The sequence below is a fragment of the Arvicola amphibius genome, chromosome 12, assembly GCF_903992535.2.
Source record: "Arvicola amphibius chromosome 12, mArvAmp1.2, whole genome shotgun sequence".
Lineage (NCBI taxonomy): Eukaryota > Metazoa > Chordata > Mammalia > Rodentia > Cricetidae > Arvicola > Arvicola amphibius.
Genome location: NC_052058.2, coordinates 61,377,967 through 61,400,712, shown reverse-complemented (window position 1 = coordinate 61,400,712; position 22,746 = coordinate 61,377,967). Strand labels below are relative to the sequence as shown.

The 22,746-nt window shown below is 44.9% G+C and overlaps 1 protein-coding gene across 2 annotated transcripts in view; it reads right to left on the bottom strand.

Moving 5' to 3' along the window:
* Tnn (tenascin N) overlaps positions 1–22,201 on the bottom strand; it is a 61,497-nt gene extending 39,296 nt beyond the window's left edge. For both annotated transcript variants that reach the window (XM_038349967.1, XM_038349968.1), the window contains exons 1-7: positions 21,796–22,201; positions 19,951–20,325; positions 18,931–19,194; positions 14,652–14,837; positions 13,152–13,241; positions 4,176–4,439; positions 646–909 (exon numbers count right to left, since the gene is read on the bottom strand). In XM_038349967.1, the coding sequence (XP_038205895.1) occupies positions 646–909; positions 4,176–4,439; positions 13,152–13,241; positions 14,652–14,837; positions 18,931–19,194; positions 19,951–20,325; positions 21,796–22,201 (1,849 nt within the window). The remainder of the gene's footprint in view (positions 1–645; positions 910–4,175; positions 4,440–13,151; positions 13,242–14,651; positions 14,838–18,930; positions 19,195–19,950; positions 20,326–21,795) is intronic.
* Positions 22,202–22,746: the final 545 nt, after the last annotated feature.

Below are 22,746 nucleotides of genomic sequence, written 5' to 3'. Positions count from 1 at the left end.
GCACACTAAGTCTCTGCTGGGAGTCAAGGGAGAACGCAGTTTCTGAATCTCAATTGCAAAGTCAGGCTAGCTATATACTTAGCATCTTTTCTTGACTTTCGGCTCCTTAAAATGTAGAAGGAACAATAGCTTCCTAGTAACATATGGTGCATCAAGACAGCCAATTAAACACCTGCTACACTGTCGGGGTACCTAATTTATCATTTTATCAAAAGCCGCTTCACCGGTGAGAACCCTGGAAGTATTATCCCAAATCTAATCATAACCAGACCCTCTACACATATCCAGTGGGTCCGTTAACAGTACCACTTCTATGCAGTTGTACTTCCCTCGCTGAGACCTGAGGTGTGCTGACTGGGTTTGGCTGGCAGCCCCGTGAGTTCCAGGGATCCCAGTCTGCCTCCCCAGTGCTGGGATTGCAAGCGTGTGCCCCCACATCCAGCTTTTTACACGGGTGCTGAGGATCAGACTCGGTATGGGCAGCAAGCCCTCTGCTGTTTGAGTGCTCTCTCTACCCTACCCCATCCCACCTCACCCCCCAGTGTCACACGTCTTAACATATCTTAGACCCCAACCTGTGGGACCACACACACTCAAATCCGTAAGCTCACAATTCGTTCCAATGGTTCATCTCTCTCTGCTCACCTGTGGGAGCCTTGGTGTTAGCCTTCTTGCTCTCTCGATCGCCCTTCTCGGCCCACACGGAAACTTTGTACTCCACACCTGGCTTCAGGCCAGTCAGGACTGTGCTTCTCTGATCCTTCCTCACTGGGACCTGCTTCGTCTCACCATCCACGGAAGTGTAGCTTACCACATACCTGTCAATGTCAGCTTCCACTGGGTCCCATGAGACAGAAAGAGTGTTCTCTGTCACCCGGTCAGTCACCAGGTTTTCAGGGCTGTCAATTTCTTCAAGGAAGATACAAAAAAGAGGGTAGGCCTGATTACTCTCTAATTTTTAAACAGCCAAAGACATAGCCAAAATAACGATGTCAATTAATTCGAGTCACCCATATGCCAGGGATTGAGAGAATTTAAAGCTTTAAGTGGGCAAGTGGTCAGAAAAAATTACTAGCATAAACAGAAGAAAGGGTCTTCAGACCCTGCAAATATATAGATCAATTCTGTAAAGTTTTTTTTCCACAAGTTGCTCTGGCATTTAAAGAAATGACTTTTACATACTGAGTTTTCCTTTGCCATAGACTACCTGAAAGCAAGCATATTTCAATAATCCTCTCCACCTATTCTGATATGGTCTTTGGGAAGACAAATGCTCTGGAAGTAGGAGCTGTCCATGTTTTGTACATAAACATTGTGTCTGTGGCCAGGGCCTGGGGAAAGCTTTAAACTGACGGTACTGAGGGGTGGGCTAGTGAAAATGACCCTAGCAGAACTGCCTGAGTGTCTATGTGACAAAGCTGGATTAGAGCCTCGGCTCTGATTTTCCGGGTTCCTAACTTAGGAGAAATTATGCAATATAAGTTTCTGTCTCTGCACCTCTGCAGAGAAGGAAGGAGCAGTCCTTCCTCACAGATGAACTGCGTGGTCAGTGATTCCATGGCCTGCTATTAATAATGGCATTTCAGGTATGGGATCTCACCTCCTCCTCAAAATGTAAGGTAACAACATTGTACCTTGCTAAACAGCAATGTCTTGATTACCCTTCTCTAAAAACCAGCTCCTCAAGAGTGTCCCCAGAAGGAAAGAGCATTTCACCCTGAACATCGCAGCTTGCCAGGCCTGGCAGTCACCTCAGTAAAATGTGTAGTCCTAAGACAACTGACTATAAGAAGCACAGAGACGGGGCCATACCACTGACATCTGTCATGGAAGGATAAAGGCTCTAACTCCTAGGGCACTGAGCTGCCTTTGATGTCCCAGCCTCATCCCTTGCTATTGTACCTACCACCTCACAGACATGTCTACCACAGAGGACACTTGAGATTACCTAATGGTCCAATCTCATACTTGAGGCCTTTATACATGCTACTTCTTTGTTAGCTCCAGTCTGTCCTTCCAGGCTCTCTTCAAACCCTCTCCTCGCCACACTGGCTTTGGGCAGTGATTTCTCACAACAGCAGCAAGCAAACTAGGACTCTTGTTGTGTGTCGGTTGTTTTCTATGAATTAGCTCATTGTGCTTGGCTGGTTGTGTGTCAACTTGAAACAAGCTAAGGTCATCTGAAAAGAGGGAACCTCAACTAAGAAAAGACTTCCACAAGATCAGCCTGTAGGCAAGCCAGTAGGGCATTTTCTTATTCAGTGATCAATCCTGGGCTGGTGGTTCTGGATTCTATAAGAAAGCAGACTGAACAAGCCACGAGAGAAAGCCAGTAAGCAGCTCTGTGGCCTCTGCATTAGCTCCTGCCTCCAGGTTCCTGTCCTGACTGTCTTTGATGATGAACTGTGACACAGAAGCATGAGCTGGATACACCTTTTCCTCCCCGCTTGCTTTCGGTCAGTGTTTCACCCCAGCAATAGGAAGCCTAAGAACGACACTCGATGGTTGCTCATCCCCAGATCCCTACGACATAGACACTCCCGAGCCACTTTATGAACCAGAAAAGACTCGCTGTCACTCAGCTAGTTAATGGAGCACCAGGGTTAAAATTTGAACAGCCAAGGATCTGAAGCCATAATCCTAATTGTTATGCAGACTTCTCTAAAGTTCTTTCTTTGTATTCAGTGACTGTCCAGGCACAATCAGTGAATCCTTTTCCTGTGACTTCCTATTAAGTGTTTTGGAAGAGCAGGTGGATACCGATTAGGCTCTTGTGAATTCAGGGACCACCAAAGGAGTGTTTAAACATGAAGAGCAGCCATGCTATGTCCCAGTATGTCTCAAAACACCCGAAGGCCTGAGCTGAGCAGAATTGGAGGTCCTTGTGTTTCTGAATGCTTAAAAGAAGAATCCGTGGATTTGGCAAATGTTAATGCAGGATGCAAACCGTTTCCATAGTCTGAAAGAAATCTCCTACATACAAAGTGCCTCTTCTCCACTGCAGACCAAAATAAGCATGAAGCATTCAAATTCATAGTTGAGTCAATGTTTTTAGATTTTATTAAAAAATAAAATAGGAGTCAGAGGGGTTAGGCATCACAAGAAAACCCACAGAAACAACTACCCTGGCTCATAGAAACTCACAGTCTGAACCAACAACCAGAGAGCCTGCTTGGGACCAGCCTACATATAAATGACAGTTGTGTAGCTTGGTCTGCTTGTGGAACTCCTAACAATGGGAGCAGGGGACATCCCTAACACTTTGACTGGCTCTTAAGAACCTATTCCTCATACTGGATTGCCTTGCCCAGCCTTAATACAAGCTTGGTCCTGCAGCAACTTGATATGCCATGCTTTGTTTATACCAATGGGAGACCTGCCTCTTTCTGAACAGAAACAGAGGAGTAGATTGTGGAGGAGCTGAGGGAAGAGAATGGGAGGAAAGAAAAAATTAAGTAAATAAATAAATAAACAAACAAACAAACAAATAAATAAATATTACAAAATTTTAGCCTATTCCAAGAGAGATGTATATAGAATTCCATCCCAAATATGTATGACTATTTTTATTAAAGAGTCTCATTTCTCAGTCTGAAGTTAAAAGGAAAAAATCATAAATATGACATTGAAATTTGTTTTGGGACAAAAATCTCTGCACTGAGCAGGGGAAGTGAACACAAAGTCCCACCTCTAACCAAGAATCTATCTACAGTTGATACACGCTGGGAAAAGAGAAATTCATTTTCTCCAACGGAGTATCACTGGGTAGATCAGTCATATTCCTAGCAGGCTCTAGTCCCAGGAAGTCAACACAAAGCAAACTCCATGGTTTTTCATAAGTTTTTCTGTTATGGTTTTGCAGGGGTGTTTGTTTTGATTTGGGTGTTATAGGTTTTGTTTTGTTTTACTTTTTTCTTGGGGTCTTTTTTTGAGCGAGGAAATAACTTGAAGTTGGGTGAATAGGGAGGTGAGATGGGGGATCTGGGACAGGTTGGGATACAGAAAAGAATATAATCACAATATATTGTATAAAAAAGAATATTTTTAAATTGCTTTTGTAAATATCCTCAACCCCACAAACAAAAGAGTTGATGCCAAGTGGCAACCATCTCCACCTTCAAAATCAACCTCCTCCTTACCCTGAAGAAGCTTTCTCAATCCCATTCTCCTGTTACCTGTAAGGGCCTTGGTGTCTGCTTTCTTGCTGCCCTGGTTGCCTCTCTCAGCCCACACGAAGACTTTGTAGGCCTCTCCTGGCTTCAGGCCCGTCAGAACAGTGCTGCTCTGGTCCTTGGGGACCGCTTTCTCCTTGCTCTCCCCATCGGGGGAGATATAGCGCACCACGTACTTGTCTATGTCAGCTCTCACTGGATCCCAGGACACAGATGCGGTGTCTTCCGTCACCTGATTAGTGACCACATTGGTTGGTCCATCAATTTCTTCATAAAATACATGAGAAAGAAAAATTAGAGAAACCACTTGCTTGTTGAAATCCACAGTCACTTTAGTTAGGGTCCAGGTCAGGGATCTCCATAATGCAAGGGGGTCTCTCCTTCAACTGTGACAGGCAGACACCTAGCATCTGCTTTAATCTTAAACTGTGAATAGGTCTGTGGTAGACTGAGGGATAAAAAGCTGTTCTAGTTTCAGATCACTGAACACATTGAGTTAACACCATCAGGCACAGCAGATAAACACCTAAGAAGTAGTCGATGTTCTCACTGACGTAGTAGTTTCTATGAAGTATAACTCCTTTAAAGTGTATGATACCACAGGCACAGATGGGACGCCTCTAGGTCCCTTTCCAGGAGACCGCTCAGCAAGTTTTCAACAACAGGTAGCCTTCCTCACCTCGTCTCCTGAAATCAAAACAACTGATCTCTTCTATCTACTTCTTCCAATGAATGTTTCTAGACCAGGCATTTATCATCTATCTATACAATGTTTTTTTCTTCTTTCTTTCCCAAATAAAAGTGCCAAAAAATTAGTTCATTTACCTCACCACAATGAGCGTGACAGAGAACGTGATGGCACTCAGCAGTCATGGGTAAATAACCCAGCCGGAAGTCTATGCTGAGGACGTTTATACTCAGAACAATTTGTCAGCTGTATTCTGGATACACACATGCGTCTCAATAGGGCACCTGTACCTATGTCTTTAGGAAGTCTCCAAGCTTTTTCATACCAACACTTACTAACCTTTATCAAGCTTTGGGGTACTCAAATTTTGTCAGCACTAGGTTCCTGCCAAGTGCCACCAGCAGAGATTCTATTTAAGAAAGTTTAGAATGAGCCCTAGCATCTCTGTTTCTTGTGTTTCTTTTTGGGTGTTTTGCTTGCTTGCTTTTGGGTTTTGGTAGGGGAGGGGGCGAGTGGGATAGTTCTTTAAAAACAGATTCTTACTATTTATCTCATCTGCGCCTTGAGCTCACAATCTTCTGCCTCAGCCCTCTGAATGCTGGGATTAGAGACAAGTACCCCCACATATATCCCTGGTTGTGGCGGTACACGTCTGTAATCCCTGAGCTTGGGAGCCTGAAGCAGAAGAATCACGAGTTCAGGGTGAACCTGGGTTATATATGAAGTTCAACACCAGACTGAACCACAGAGCAAAACTTTATCTCAAAAAATACATAATAAGTTAGTAAACACTATAAAATTTTAGTGCTTCTGATGCACATCACAGAATGAAGGCTTCCGTGTGAAGCCTATCAGCCTCATCTACACAATGTGTAATAATGTCCTGACCCAACATTCCTACTTATTACTTTTACCTCCTAAGTTCCAGTCATAATTTAGTCTTTTATCTGATATACTCACCTTTCTGTCCAGTTTCCTGCCACTGGAGAATTTTACAAGTAAGTCATCCATACACATCTATCAAGGCAATGATAGAGCTATTGAGCAGAACAAAACTAAGACAAGACACTACAGTTCCTCTGGATAGGATCTACATCTGTTTAGCTAAAAAGCCACTGAACAACTTCCTAGTCTACGGCAGCGAAACTCCTTTCCCCAATCCACTCTTGGTGTCTTATTAAAGGACCCTCCAGAGAGAAGGGACAACTTCACACAGTCCCTTATTGTGACCTCAGCTGCGGTGCACCTTCATCAAACATAAGGACAGTGTTTTACTTGCATGAAAAGATGAAATGTGTTCCATTACCAGAGGCCGTTCATATTTCATTTAGTATGTCAACTGCCGTTTTCTAAGCACACACCAGGGGTCATGTGCTTTTCATACATTACTTATCAATCTCATGGTAAAAACAGAAGGCATTTACTAGATGCCCCACTAGTTTGGAAAACCAATAAAGTTTTCCATGCTTAGAACAGTAAGTATATGCTAGGCTTAGGTTATATAAATTGTCTAAGATCAATAGTAGTAAATATTAGTGGCCATCACTCCCCTAACAATCTTTGGGTTTTTTATGTTTTGTTTTGTTTTTTTGTTTTTTTGTTTTTTTTTCGAGACAGGGTTTCTCTGTAGCTTTGGAGCCTGTCCTGGAACTAGCTCTTGTAGACCAGGCTGGTCTCGAACTCACAGAGATCTGCCTGCCTCTGCCTCCCGAGTGCTGGGATTAAAGGCGTGCACCACCGCCGCCCGGCTCCCTAACAATCTTTGAATGACCACATGCAGCTGAGAATCAGTGGTGGCATGAGTTAAATTGTGTCCAGTCCTCCTGCTCCAATACAGCATGCCAACCTTCTGTGCCTTGTACCTCAGTTTGGAACCTTTGTTTTAAAACAATCCTTTTGGAGATAATAAAGTCAAAATGGGGTCATCTGGGTGAACCCAATCCAATATGAATGACATAGCATCAACCTATGTGGAGTAGCCCTTAATAACAAGTTGTAGGGAAAATAAAATATGCTCTGAGAGGCTACTGCAAGCTGAAATAGCATAGTAGTAGTAGATTAGAACTTGGGAAGTATTCTAGAGAGAGAATGGCCCTGGGCTGTTGGAGTGCTAGATGTATCTACCTCACTAGCAAAGAGAGCCCCGTAGAATGAGAGAGGAGGAAATCTGGGTGTAGGAACCTACAGAATCCCAACCCCAACTTCAGGAAGCACTAAGAGGTTGTTCAGAAGGAAGCATGCACACAACAGAAATGATTCCCTCCCTGCCCCCTTCCCCTTTCTGTATCCAAAATGATTCCGTGCTTGCTAGGAAGGGATGGTGACAGCCTACCAAGACCCTAGCTCGGCCTGGGCCATAGTGATAAGATGCAAGTAGGAGGGTAAGGGACATAGAGACAGGAGTGAGTCCTGCCTCTGAAGTCCCTGACCCAAGTGACCCACGCACATCTATAACGCCCAGTGTCTCTCACTTCTTCAGCTTGCCCAGTCAGTACTCAGCCCATAGCTTTTGGGCACTCTGCACAGGCCAGTGGGTAGGTAGGACCAAAGCTGTCTACATGGACTGAGAGATCCAACATGGCCAAACCTGGAGCTCATTCTTCTTCAGCAGCCTCAGGGCACTGAAGAGATCAAGTGGCTGCCAAGAAAAACCCTAAACAAACCCTCTAGACTCATATGCCCTTTACTTAAAGATCACTAACCTTGTAAGTCACACAAGCAGGCTAAACACACTGTCGTTTTCCACTAGTTCTGCCATGGGAAACATTTAGTGTGTGGATATAATGTTAATGGTTGCCTAAATGGTTTTTCGAGGACTTGAAGAACACTTTGCTAGGAAGACGGACTCACAGCTTTTATCTACATGTGTCTGATGGGAGACTTAACTGGGATGGGAAAGCTTGGTACCTTTGTCTTCATGCTGGGTCTGTCCTCTTTGTGGCTTTACCCCTTGGGTCAGATTCTACTCTGCACTGCATGTAGACATGCTGACCATTTGAGAAATGCTTTGTTCAAGCTTATGCTGCAGGATGATAACTTGACTTAGACCTTGCTAAGTCTCTCTTCTTCCTCCAAGCTTAAAAAAATATATAGCAGATGTTACACGGACACAACAGACCATGAAGAGGAGGAACCAGGGTATCTGAGAGACAGGAGCACACTTCATTAGGGACTCTCTCTCCCTCATCAGACTTATCCTATGTCTGTTACTCCTCAACCCTCTAGATTCCAGCGTGATTTACAAGGAAAAACCCCAATTTCTTCATTCTTCAGTCACTGAAGAAAGCATTTCTTTCTCTGTAGTACTTGTCTTCCCAATATGGCGGGGTTTTTTTCCTGCTTTAGGATAAGATTCCAGACCTGGCTTAGGTAACAATTGAGCCAAAAGCCTAAATAAATACATACATACATAAATGTATACACACATAGAAAATAATTAATTCATAGGTTTTTGTTATGGATACCAGAAAAGAAAAATCAGTCTAGTTCTATATCTAAAACAGCTTTAAATTTGTAAGTTTAACCACAGAAGTCCAGCTAGAGATTAAAACTCAGTGACTTCTGCCTCCATCCCCTCCCCTTTCTTGCAACTCTTCAACAATGTAAGCTTGCAGGGAAATCCTCCCAAAGCTGTGATCCCTAACTATTCACAGGACAGACGAGGGTGGCAATCAGATGCTGACATCCGAGAAGGCAAGGCAGACCTCATGGATGGACCCCACACACTCACAAAATGCCACATTGCATGAAGCCAGCACCGCAAGACCGAAACCTCCCTGTCTGCCAAGAGGGGATGTGGGGATCATTAAACCGGTTTTTCCACACAGCAAAATCTTCCAGTAGCCGCAGTGGTGGGCCAACTCCTAGACAAGTTACAGCTATAGCCCCGGCTGCAGATCAGGAGTCTCCAACCTGGCCCCAACTAGGAGGCGCAGCTACAACTTCCCATGTGCTGGACACTGGGGGGGGTGGGGGGGGGAGTCCTCATCGGCTCTGTCAGCCTTGTCTTTTTCATAATAGTAGTTTGATAAAAAGAATGGCTGAAGAGGAGGAGGGAAGAAGAAGTAAAGGAAGTGAATCTGTTAGCACATTTGACAGAAACTAACCATAAGGCCTTTCCCCCTTCTTCGTGCTGCATAGAAACCTTGACTTAACTCTAGTCACTGCCCAGGGCCACCCCTGTCAACTTGTAAGCTGTCAGAAGTACTAATACCAACTCATCCAGAGCAATAGATGCTGCTCTCTTACCCCCCAAATATTCTCCACTCTGCAGAACCCTGAAGCAGGTTAGGAAGATAATTTTTTAAGGGGAGGTGGGAAGAGAAAAATTCCATCACCACATACCCCCATTGTAAAGACTGTATAGAAACACTGTCACTTTTCCTGGGAGATATATGAAGCAGAACACTTAAAACAACCAATTATCCATGTTTAAGAACAAAATGTTAGTGGCCTTTGAGTTAGCCACATCAAGATTTTTATCATAAACCTGTACTTTTCTGGTGGGGGAGGGACCTAAAAAATGTTGTGAATAGAGCTGACAGTCAAAAAGAGGTCTTGATAAAAAGGTCTTGATTTTCTTCTGATCTAGAAATAGTAAGAACTTCTTTGACTTTTTTGACCAAAACTTTCCTTCCCAGCACTCCCTTTGCTCATTCATGAACCTGAAGAATACACTCATAAACTACCCTATAATCTCATTGACAAACACAAGTCTTGCTCTAAAAATAAATATATTAGAACACTTTAATTCACCTTTTTAATTTAAGATTTTTAAATTTAGATACAGATCTTGTCCTTTGACCAATCTGACTTCAGAATCCTTCATAGATGTTGTCAAATGCTTGTTATTCTCTGTCCCTTGAGAAGCCTGTACCTATCCCTTAAGTATATACCACTGATCCTTCCTAAACCCTAATTGTGCTTCATTGCTTTGTCCTCAAATTCTTTTCTCCAGCATAATTCAAGGTCCTGACTGTAGCACAGCAGAGGTCCCTGGGAGAACTCCTCAAGAGGCATAGCTGTCGATGTGGAGTTACAGTGTGGAGTATCTCCTGCTGCCAATAATAATTCAGTCTCTCACCTATTGTCAGTGCAGACTCAGTGTTTAGTACGTACATTTTCCTTCCCAGAATTTTGTAAATATATTCTTGACTTCATATCCCATGTACATATTTTCAATTGCTATTTAGCTTTGTTGCCAATAGTCAAAGGAACTTGTCCAAGAACCTGGTCAGGCTTTTTTTTTCTTTGCTTCTGTCAAGCAGCTGTAACAGCTCAATAAGCTCTTATTTGGAGACCCTTCGGCTTTATGAGTTTGGGTTTAACAAGTTCCGCTGGCTGACTTGCTAAGTGGAAAATAACTGAACTACATTCTTCCCTCCCCGCCTGTGCATGTGCTGTTCTTAGACTCAGGTACTCTTTCTCATCTTTTGAGATGCAAAACATTTGGAGAACACAAATCTTTTCATCTCCTAAATTAACTAATAGCCTTAACCAGGCATGAGATTATTTCCTGGCCTCAGAAACCATAGAATCTTTTTCTTTTTTTATTTTAGTAGGGCACATACCATAGATTTATTTGCAATCCAATAAAGCATCTCATCCTGATTTTAGGACATAATTGACAATAAAAACACTTCTCAGACGCTAATAGTCTAGTTGGGATAATATACTTGAAAGGTTAACTACCAATTCAATAGCACATGCAATTAATTGCTGTAAGAACTCAGAGACTGTGACATTTAATGTGACTATGAAAGGCTGTAGTCAAGAAGTAGAAGTTGTGCTACCAGGATTGGCTGACTTGTGGTTGACTTGCAGGCCAGTAAGGGTGGGTCTTCCCTCCTGATCCTCCTTCAGACTCTATATCCTGTGTCTCCATTCCCCCATCCCTACTCCCACCCCAGGAACATTAGGAAGGGAAGCTTCACAATTGACTTCCTTGAGGTTTAAAAGAACACATGAAAAGATGGAGGTATCAGGGCTCCTTACACCCATTAAGGGAAAGCAAGCTACCACTGGTCAAGGAAGGGAAGCTAAGTTTCACCTCTCTTCTTGGGTATTCTGGGTGGAGACACTGCCATTCTGATCTGCTGGAAAGATTAGGACATGCTATTGTTTCTCTCCCAAAAGTTAATCCACTGGAGACCAAACGTTTAGCCACAGGCAAGCCACATGAACACATGATAGGGCAATGAAAGGAATAATTATTAATGCAATAATGTACTTATCAGCTCTACCAAGCATGCTTGCTGTTTTGAGTTCAGACTTAAAAAAGAAATACTTTTCCTTCTTCTTCTTCTTCTTCTTCTTCTTCTTCTTCTTCTTCTTCTTCTTCTTCTTCTTCTTCTTCTTCTTTCTTTTTTTTTTTTTTTTTTTTTGATACTAACCAAAATCTGAAGTGTGCTTTTCCCAACATTCTGGGCTTTCTCACTCTGAAGTATCACCCCACCCCCTACCATGCAGCTCCTTGCCAGCCTACACTACCACACTACTGAGCAAACCAGCTCTTTTAGACCCTAACTCACATCTCCACCTCTTCCCCACCCATCTCCTTCCATGGCTGCTGAGGTTTTTGTTTCCAATTCTAATAAGACAGTTCTCCAGTTCCCTTCTGAACCCATTTTTAAATTCTGACCCATCAGCCTTGGGATCTTTTATTATTTTTAACCATTTATTCACTTTATTTTTTGTGTGTATGAGTGTTTTGCTTACATCCCTATGTGCACCACATGTGTGCTTGGTGTTCAAGAAAGTCAGAAGAGGGTGTTGGATCTAGAAGTGGTGTTCTGGATGGTTGTAAACCACCATGTGGGTTTGGGGAATTAAACCCAGGTTATCTACAAGAGCAACAAGTGACCTCTCAGCCATCTCTCCAGCCTTGGGATCTAACACTACTTCTAGTAGGTACTATCAGAAGTGAATTGATTTGTACAATACCCAGTTGGTATCTGATGGAGAAGCTTAGTGCATGTGGAATACACACACACACATACACACACACACACACACACATACACACACACACACACACACACACACACACACTTTAATGACCAAGTGTTGAATGTTGTGTTGATTGTATAAGAGGAGAAAACTTAATAATCTCTCACAGAAGGGTCAAGTAGGAAGCACTTTGCCTCCGTAGCTAAGCTCCAATTTTTAAATGGGAACATCCTTCTTTCAAATCCAACTCTACCATTTCCTGTCTGGGTGATCCTGGTCTTCACTCCTTTGAGGCTCAGTTTTCTTATGCATAGGACCTAGAAATAATAGTAGTAGCTCATCCATAGACTGGCTTGAGAACCAAATGACAAAACCCATGAAAAATGTCCAGGGAATTTGCTGCCTGGCACATAGCAAACTTTCGATTGATCTGTAACTTCTCAAGCCACAGAGAAAGCTCTCAGAAGCAAGGGAAGTGTTGACCACTTTCTGACTCACTCAAATATCTCATCAACCATTTAGGCAGACTAAGCCAGTCCATCTTGTCTGGGTCATAAATTAAATTACATCTCTTCCTTTATAATTACAAAGGTCTCTAACGCTTCCATACTCCAACTGTCTCATAGGAAACAGAACTAGTTCATTCAACCCTCACACTGCCTCGTCCTCATTATTACATTACCCCACCTACATACTTCTAAGACTGAACTGGAAAGAATTAAGCCACTTTTTAAACTAAAACTCAAAACTGAAGGATTCTTTCTTTGCAGGCTCCAAGTATCAGCCTTTTCCAGAGCCCAATCTGCGTGGGCAGGAGCGCAATCACTGCAGGAAGCGCACAGTTCAAGATGTACTTAAGCCTACAACGGTTTCAAGTTCCATTCTGGCTGGTAAATGCTGCATAACCTCTTATAAATATTCGCATAGAGAAATGCTAACTATATCATGATTCCGTGAGACGGCCTTAACCATCATTTCCCATTTCAAAGCAGACTGCTTGGATGTGGACATCATGAAAAACTACAAATACAACATGAAAAATAATCTAGACCAGCTGTCCTTGGGGAATGCACTTCTGCACACATACTAAGTGTCTTGAGACAATAACTCAGTGATTGAAACAATTGAAATCAGAAGACAAGTGTCATGAATACTATCTCCCCTGGACTCCAAGATCCCAGGAAGAGTTTCCCATGGCAAGAAAAAAAAGGGGAAACAGGAGAAATTTGCCTCTGTTCTTCTACCCATCCAGAAAGTCAGAGAATCTCTCCATGGAAATCCTGGAATTGTCACTTAGAGACCAGAAAAAAATCAAGAATGTGAAATTGGTTAAACTTCCATACCTGTCCTGCCATTCAGGAGAATCGGCTTCCCCTCCAGGCCACCTTTCATGGGAACAACTGTGATCTTATATTCTGTTCCAGGCTGCAGACCTAGAGAAAAGAAGCCAAGGTGTGTATGTGAAGACAGGCTCCGGACCCCATGCCCACACAGCTTCGACCTGAGCTCTCTTGAGGAGGTAAGATTTATGCTGACCCCCAAACTTGCCAGTAGAGGCAGATAAGCAGCCCTGGGGCAGTAGAACGTGAAGGGATGGGAAACACGTGGCACAAAGTCCTTGGGTCTCCTGTTCTTTGTGGACTATTGAGTACTTACTTCTCGATTTTATTTATAGTCCAAATGTTTTCCAGCTCCTAACAACCAGATTCCCTCCAAACTCGTTCTTATAATAGAAGAAAAAGGAGAAATCTGGCCTAAGTTATCTCCCTGTGGAAACAACTGGAGTGGTTGTTCCTCGTGATACAGCCACTCAGACTCCACTGGCGACATGGAAACAAACAGTTGCTTATATGAAGCCCACATGCTCACTCTCCTCCCCACAAACAGGGAGAACTGCAAGCTCTTCTCTCAGAAAGGAACTGAGGGAGTAGGCAGTAGAGTGAGGACCCAGAGGATGGACCACGAAGCTGGGATCCTTCACTTGAATGGGCTTCTTCTAATGACCTGTGTCTATCTCGATACTCATGACTGTGTATAACATAATATCACTTTCCTAAAAGGGACTTGAAAAGTATAGAAACTCCGAGTATTACAAAGTTTGGCACATCCCAGACTTTCCTGAGAGCCAGGTCTTTGTAACATTAGTTCAATCATCTAAGAAGGGATTCCTATCCTTTGCCTAACAAAACCCTTCTCAGCATGGTACTCAGCAATATATATATATATATATATATATATGGCATATATACATAATTAAATAATATATGTATATTTATATATACAGATTATAGATAGATGATAGATAGATAGATAGATAGATATCTCCCTCCCCACCCTACTCCCCTGCAATATTCCTCCAAAAGAAATACGTGTACAACATCAAATACTTCCTAAAATATATACTTTTTTTTTCAGCATGCAGTTCTGTTGAACTTGTCCATATTGGGTTTCATGATCTAAGTTGATGAGGATGACTGACCAGTTCTCTTCCTCAAGAGGGCACCAGATCACATTACATATTGTGTGAGCCACCATGTGGTTGCTAGGAATTGAACTCAGGACCTTTGGAAGAACAGTGCTCTTAACCACTGAGCCATCTCTCCGGCCCCAAATACACATAGGGCCTCAAAAACTCTGCTGATAGGAATGACACTTTAGAAGTGACTGTTAAAGAAGTGTCCTGGGGTTCCAGTCCTGAAATGCTGGCACAGAGACATCATGCTCTGGGAGCAGGCTTGCACCTAGGTATCTAGAATCTAGATCCCTAAGACCCAGTGTATACTGCCTCCCTTCACCATAGCTTCTGCAGCCAGCATCTAGAATCTCCCAGTGTAGACTCTTACCAGTGATGTCATATCTACTCTTGGGATCATGGCTCCTAGGCACAGTGACCTCAGCAACTTCCTGCCCTGTTAAGGGGCCATACCGAAGCTTGTAATAGTCCACCTCCGTCAGCGGGTTCTCCCACTCCACATCAAGGGATGTCTCTGTCTCTTCATTAACCCAGGCAGTGCCTACCACAGCAAGATCTAGGACAAAGATCAGAGAAGACAAGCGAAAAGGGTTGAGCACAGAGTCCACAAAGGTCTGAAATAGGCCATTGGCCACTAAGTCAGCTCCCTTCCTTGACACACTGAGAGCTGGCTTCAGCCCCAGGACAGTCTTTAACAGGGGTCTTAGAGCTCCCCAGGTAGCAGCTGGATGTTAGTCTCGAGATTTTCCACAGAAGGCAGAGTCTTCCTAGGAAGATCCCACACTTCATCCACTATGCTCCACACATCCCACCTTCCCACACAGACTCTGACCAAGCCGGAGCTTCTCCCCTCAGGTCAGCACCCACAGTACCCAGCCCGGGGCTCAGCCGCTCTGAACTGGTGTTCTCCCTGTGGCTACTGAGCCCCTGTCCTTAGCAATAGCCATGGGAATAGATGCATGTAAAGCTGGAGCGATTCATTTCAAATTTTCAATATATTACATTTCTAATAGAGCCAGATTCTTCCTCTAACTAAGTTAGAGCCCACGGTGCTCAGATGCATTACAGATTAACCCAAGGCAAAACTACAAAGCAGGTGATTTTTAATTAGGTCTGTCTCTGTATCCTTCCCAAACTGTCTATCAAATTCTACTACTTCCACAAGGTCCCCAGTGTGCTATGATGCCACACGGCCCTGTCCTATAAAGTACATTCATTCATCATATGACTTTGTTCACAGTGAAACGCATGGGGTTAAACATTTGCCCTGCCACTTAGGAAGAAAAGCATAAAATTATAATACAAAGGAATGGCACACTAAGCGAAGACCTTTTGAGAGGGGCAACTCAGGACTTCTGTGAAGACTTAGAACTGCAACAGCTGTATCACAGTTTGATAGAGATCGCTCTTAGTCTGAGGCAGGGATAAACAACTTCCAAGACTCCCAGCCTTGCCCCCTTCCAAGGTCACGTTGCCTAAGCTTGGAGGCACTTTCATCCATTCTGACTGACCTCCTGTCAAGGATATAAGACAAGGAACTTTCGTATTAGGCAGAGTATGAACTCAGTTATCTCAAGATTCCTCAGCTCTGACTATCTGTGATTCTCTCTTCTATAGGCAAGGAACTCTTCAGAGCCTTTTTCTCACCTGCAGCTCCTACCTCCTGGCCCCAGGTTCTGTTCTGATACTTCTTTCAAAGAGGGAATCCCCTAGTGAAAAGGCAACAGGAAAGTGACCAAGGTGACTGAAGGATTGTGGAAGATATCCTACATGGCTTAAGAGAATTGGGGGATTCACAAATTTAAAAAAAAAAAAAGTCGGCAAGGACTTAAGGAGACTGCTCAAGATGGGAGTAAGTGTTAGAATGTCTAAAGCTCCCCCGAGGGGCAGGAAAGATGGGTTTGAACTTGAATAGTTTAGATAGAAAGACAAACTTCACAGTAGCGAGATTTTACAAGTCTTCAGAGGAAGACTCTAAGAAGGGATGCTAAGGCTTTCTGCCAGATGGTCCCGCCCTCTCCTGGGAGTCTCAACGCTGTCCTGCATGTGGCAGATGCAGCTGCAGACAAGGCAGCTACAAACAAAAGCAACCCCTACCGTCAGACACTGACCTGGCTCTAGCAGATGTGCTCTGTACTCTCCCATGCTCACAAACCATTTCACAGCACATTAGCATTAGCCAAGGACACTCGGTAAGCATGCAAGATTGAGACAAAAACAAAGCCATCCTATGACCGTGTCTGAACACAGACAAAAGCAAGACTATTGTCCACAGAAATGACAAAATGTTTCCCCTCCTGACTAACAGGCAATGTAACTACCTCTTTCCAGTCACGGCTCTCGTTGTCTCTAGTGAGCCCTCACTCTGGAGGAAATCCCCTAAGACGCTCAATCACAGAATTGCCCCCACTTCTTGATAGCATCCCCACCAAAGCAAATCCCTGCGCTCCCTGTTATCTAATTCAACCCCTAGTCTCAAGCCAATCCTTCTTTGCACTCTTGCTGAGACACGGCTGGAGCGCTCCAGGATGGATATTTTCCTAGGATAAAATGAACAGATCCAACCTGTCCAGCTGCAGGGATGTTTCTCGTGATCCCCGACAAAGGCCTGCCCTAAAACTGCCACATCTCTCCAAGCCATTTTCCACACTGATCTACTCAAACTAACCTTATTCCTGCCACCGAAACATGACAGGCAGCCTTCTGTTTCCACAAAGACGACTGCATGCCAACATCCTACCCATCTGGATCTTTCCCCCCAAGGATTAGGAGTGGGGTGATGGCCGTACATTTGATCAGCACCTAGAACAGCACCTGGCACATGGTGGCTCCTTGGTGAACAAGTGTTGAGTAAAGGAACGAATCAGAGTCACTGGGACAACTAGATTGATGCAGACTTCGGAAAGTCAATGCCACTTTAAGAATATTCATGAAAAACTAGATTTCTAGAGCGTGTTGGCTGCCAGGCAGCCACATAATGTAGTTCCTACCCACACTTAGAAGAAAACATCCACCCTTTTAAATGACTTAACATACTTTCAAAATTCTTTTGTTTTGAAACGGGTCTCACTGTGTAGCTCAAGCTGGCCTAGAGCTGGTGATTCTTCTGCATCTGGCTCCTGGGGGCTAGGATGACAGACATGTGCCACTATAGTTGGCTCAAAGTCACTTTATTGGTGGTGGTGATGATGGTGCAGGTGGTGGTTTTGCAATTAGAAACCATTAAAGCAACTAATGAGGAACCAGTCAAAATAATACTAAATTCTTTGCACGGAATGGCTAATATTAGCCACTGTGTATGTTCATGGTGTGTGTGTATACATACATGGGTGCACTTATACATGTGTGTGGAGGTCAGAGGACAACCTCAGGGGGTTGTTCCTCAGGATCTGTCCACCTTGTTTTTCTGAGACAGGCTCTCTCATTGGTCTGGAGCTCACTGAGCAGGCTAGGACTGACTGACTGGAGATCCACCTACTCTCCATCCCCAGCGTTAGGATTACAAATAGCTACTGTGCCCATTTTGTAACACGTCTTCTAGGAACTAAACTCAAGTTCCTGGCCTTTTTGCTTGTTTGCTTTTTTGCTTGTTTTCTTGTTTTAGCCTGCTCAGGAATATGCTCATCTTTACATGTGATGGTAATTATTCCTTTATCAATATGTTCCTGAATAGAAGATACCACCCTACCTCTACTTTCTTTGTTTGGGAAAGAAGACTGCTTTGAGAGTTAGTCCCAGGGCTTCCCTTACTTGCTGCAAGTAATAAGTCCCTCTCTACTCTTAATTCACCAAGAGATGAGCTATTGCATTTAGTGACATAGCAGCAATGTTCTCTTCTCCTGTCATGTCCGTGTTACTTGGTGACACAGTAGAGACTATGCCCTTCAAGCCAGTCTCCTGCACTCTCCTTGCTCTGTGTCCAGGACTCCACCGGGTTCTGTGTCCCAGGTTTTTGTTTCTGTGAATTAAGTCTTCCAGTTTGGGTTCAGCCAGAAGAAATCAGCAATAGATTGGAGAACGGGAAAGAGCTCAGGCCATTGATTCCTCTACTCTCCCGGCAGGGGTGCCGTAGACTGTCTGTATCCCTCTATCAGCATCCCCTATTTGGCGGCCTTTCCTACAGCTTCCCCTGGGCCAGTGTACCAACGCCCATCCTATCCTTCAGGCTAGAATGATTGCTGCTAGACCTTGAGTGTTCAGCTACCCAAATACTGCCCATAGCTTTGCAAACAACTCTGTAAACCTTCAGCTGCCCCATGTTCTCTCTTCCCTCGGGACCTGAATCTAGCTGCTCCAGGGGTCTTCAACCACTTCTCACCCAGCCCTGTTTGAACTTGCTGAATGACCTCGGAAGCTCAGTAAGGAGCCAACAATTCACTCTTTGGCTACTTGTATGGGAGTGTGGGGGCAACTAGACCCCCCTGGTCTCCCGGAAACAGGAGACCTCTTGAGACTCAATCCATCAGGTTTCCATTGCTGGCTTGAAGGATCCAGTAACCAGGAATCCGGAAGAGGGCCACAGAGAAGTAGGCGGCTTCTCTAGCACCCAGGACCTCAGCTGCTGTTTTCAGACTCCAAGTTAGGGTGATCAACAGCAGAGCATTTGTGGGGAAAGCAGGAGAAACCTGGGGTGGCTGGCTGTGTCTCACCTGTGGTGGCAAGGAGATGCTGAGGACTGCTGGAAATGTCCTTCTTCACATTGCGCAGGGTGACTATGTATTTGGTGCCAGGCAGCAGACCAGTGATGTCATAGGTATGCTGTTCCTTGGGCACCTGGACCTGCTTTGTATCCTGCTCCTTCCCCAGGGGATAGTAGCTGAGCAGGTAGTGGTCCACCTCACTGGAGGGCTCCCAGCTCACCAGCAGGGAATTCTCCGTGCTCTTGAGCAGCTGTAGGCCCTGAGGAGCCACCACTGCAAACAGAAAAGGAACAAGAGGTGAAGGTGGAGAGGGTGATGCTTGGTGGCCAAGTGAACTAGCACTTATTTAAGGCTATAAGGAGGCCAGCGAGATGCAGATCAAGTGTGGCACCATTCTGGACACCGCTCCCCAGGAAGTTCTTGCCTGGTTGCTGACCACCACCACCACCACCAGGAGCAGGCCCAGGGGAATTCCTGCAAAAGCATATTCTCGATCCCTACCAGGAACTTTTATGTGTTACCAAAAAGTGTCTAGGGCTCACCATAGGCCCAGCACTTTGTTCTTTTTTGTTTAATTCATTGAAAATTTTATATAAAGGTACAATGTATCTTGGGTATATCTACAGCTTCCACCCACTAAACACATTCCTTCCCACCCACCGGGAGGTCCTTCCCTCCTTCCCTTCCTGCTTCTCATCTCCCACTCTTCTCCCTCCCGCCCCCACCATGTTTCTTTTTGTATATAATTGGCTGAGTACAGTTAGTCATTTCTGTATGCACTTCTATGTGGTGCTCACCAACCTACTACAAGCCACACCCAGCAGCTGTCAATTGTATGAACTCCTAGAGGAGAGGTAGAACTTGAGGAGCCCCTCCGCCACCAGCCAACTCTATTGTTGAGACCTCCAAAAGGAGCATTATTTAAGTTAAAGGGAGAGATTCTCAAGTAAGACATGTAATAGACTTAGGGCAAGTGAGACCACGGATTGTGGGAAGGGTGGCCCTCAAAGCGCTTCTTACGGCTCTCACCCTGGGAACAGTCAGGACCAGTAAAGCCCATCTCGCAGTAACACTCGCCGGTGTCACAGAAGCCATGCCCGCTGCAGTCACCCGGACAGCGCTGCTCGCTGCAGTCCTCCGCGGTGAAGTCCTCATAGCACTGACAGACGCCATGCACGCACACGCCATGCCCGCTGCAGTCCTGGGGGCAGGCAGCATAGGCGCAGTCGACCCCCACGTAGGGCTGGTCGCACACGCAGCGCCCGTCCACGCAGCTCCCGTGGCCGCTGCAAGCCCCGGGACAGGTGGGCAGTTCACAGTCCACGCCTTCCCAGCCCTGCTCACAGTGGCAGCTGCAGGTCTCCGGGAAGAAGGTCCCATGACCACTGCAGTGGCGGCTCAGATCTGCCAGAGGGGAGAAACAGGTGATGAGTAGAGGTCACTGGTTAGAGATGACTGACATTTTCTGGATCTTGTGGGGACTCTGTGAGGAAAATGCTGGAGTCAAATCTCAGTTTCTCTTTGTTTGTCTAAAAAGCTGCTTCTTGGGTGAAATCACTGGGTCCTTTCCTCTCTGAATGGTGGTGACTAGTGTTTTTCTATAAAGGGACTTTAAGTGGTCCACATTGATGGTCGGACTCTAGCCTCAAATGGCCGGACTCCAATGGCTCCATATGCCGGTGGATGGAGCGGGACCAAGCAAGGCTGGTTGTGAACCAAGTCTACAGAAAATAGCTCTGACTCAATGATGGGTGAATCAAGGCACTTGGCCAGGGCCCTCCTACACAGCTAGGGGAAGCTGGAGGTCAGGCCAATCAGTCCAGTACCTTCTGCCTCTCGGAATATCATCTTTTTTTCTTAAGGAAATCTCCAAAGTGGGGCTACTAGTGTGGGAGGCACGGGGGCGGGGGGGGGGGGGTAACATGATGCTTTTTTCACAGTAGTGTGTCCCTGGTCTCTAGTTTTGTACCTGGCATTTAGGAGTTCCCTTAACTAGAACAATAAACAGCACCACTCACTATCACATGGGTAGCTTATGTTCTTAAAACATGAGGCTGCTCTGTGAGTTCGAGGCTAGCCTGGTCTACAAGAGCTAGTTCCAGGACAGGCTCCAAAGCTACAGAGAAACCCTGTCTTGAAAGAAAAAGAAAAGAAAAACAAAAACAAAAACAAACAAAAAAAAAACCATGAGGCTGAAGGGGCTGGAGAGATGGCTCAGTGGTTAAGAGCACGGACTGCTCTTCCAGAGGACCCAGGTTCAATTCCCAGCACCCACATGGCAGCTCACAACTGTCTGTAACTCCAGTTCCAGGGAATCCGACACCCTCACAACAATGTACATAAAATTAAGTAAATTAAAAAAGAAACAAAACATGAAGCCAAGAAAACATCATTCTTTGTAAAAAACCACAGTGTACTTTATTACTAATAAAAATGTTTAGTTTTCTGAATTCTTGCTATGGGCCAGGACAGAAATACACACCTTCTAGTCTCAGAACTGTGATAGCTGATAAAATTAGCCTCGTCGGACAGTTGGAGAAATTTCCCAACACGCTCAGCTTTCTCCTCCCCTTTCTATACTTCCCCTTGACTAGCAATCAGGCCTGTCAGTAAGACTGCCCTGGGATCTTTCCCTTCTGGTGTCATTAGCCCAGGAGGCCAGCCTATCAAAACCCTCCCTGCCTGTACTTCCAGATGCCCCTTGAGCTGTATCAGCAAATAAACAGCACGGGTGTGTCCTGCACCCCGAGAAAAGCTGACAGTGCGAGGGGCCTGCACCAGGACCTCACAGTACCCGTGAGGCTAGCGGAGAACCTGACACATAGCAAACACTCACTAAATGTTTGTAGAGTGAATACCAGAGGGTAAGCTCACCAGTAGCTCCCTGGCAGCAGCGGTTGGCACTACACTGCTCCTTCATCTCTGCCATCTCTTCCTCCAGCTTCTTCACCCGGGCCAGCAGGTCCTGGACACTGTCTGCCCAGTCACAGTTCTGCGGTGTCTGAAGACGGATGTTGTGCCTGAAGATGAAGTTCTGCTCCTCCCCAGCCTCCCCGGCTGCCAAGAGTGATGTCCCTTCATCACTGAGGGACTGTGGGTCAGTCTCTACTTGAACCAGAGCTGACTTGGGCACATCGATCTTGTAGGTGTGGCTGACGGTGACCTGTTGCTCCTTGTCACTGCAGCCAGGAGACTCTGGAGTGGCTGGGGCTGAAGCCACCAGGAGCACAGAAGCAAGCAGGAGCCCCAGGGGGAAGGCAAAGATCCCCCAGAGACCCATTCTTGGAGAAAGGGTTCAGACACTCCAGGAGGCCTAGATCCAGGAAAAGAACACAAGGAAAGCCATGAGGCTTCCAGGGAGGAAAGTGTCCTTTTCAGCAGATTCTGAGTCCATACACTGTTTACAGTGCCAGGAAGGACTTCTAGTCACATTCACCTAAGCCAGCCTTCCATCACCCTAATCCCTAGTGTCTAAAGCAGCCTGAATATTGACCACTTCTTTTATCAACAGCAATAGCTGCACATAGAACACTTTCTATGTGACAGGGACTATTCTGAGTTTTCACATTTACTAACTCGTTCATTTATCACAACAACCCTGCTGTTAACCCCGTTACTTTTTTCATGTGTCTTAGAATTGAGCTTAACCTTGCTTGCACTATGCAAGTGCTCTCATACTGAACTACACTGATACATAATACATACATACATGCATGCATGCATACATACATATGTACACACATATATATTTATAAATATATACATATGTACATACATATATGTGTATATATGTAAATATATACATATTTACAGACAGGAACTGAA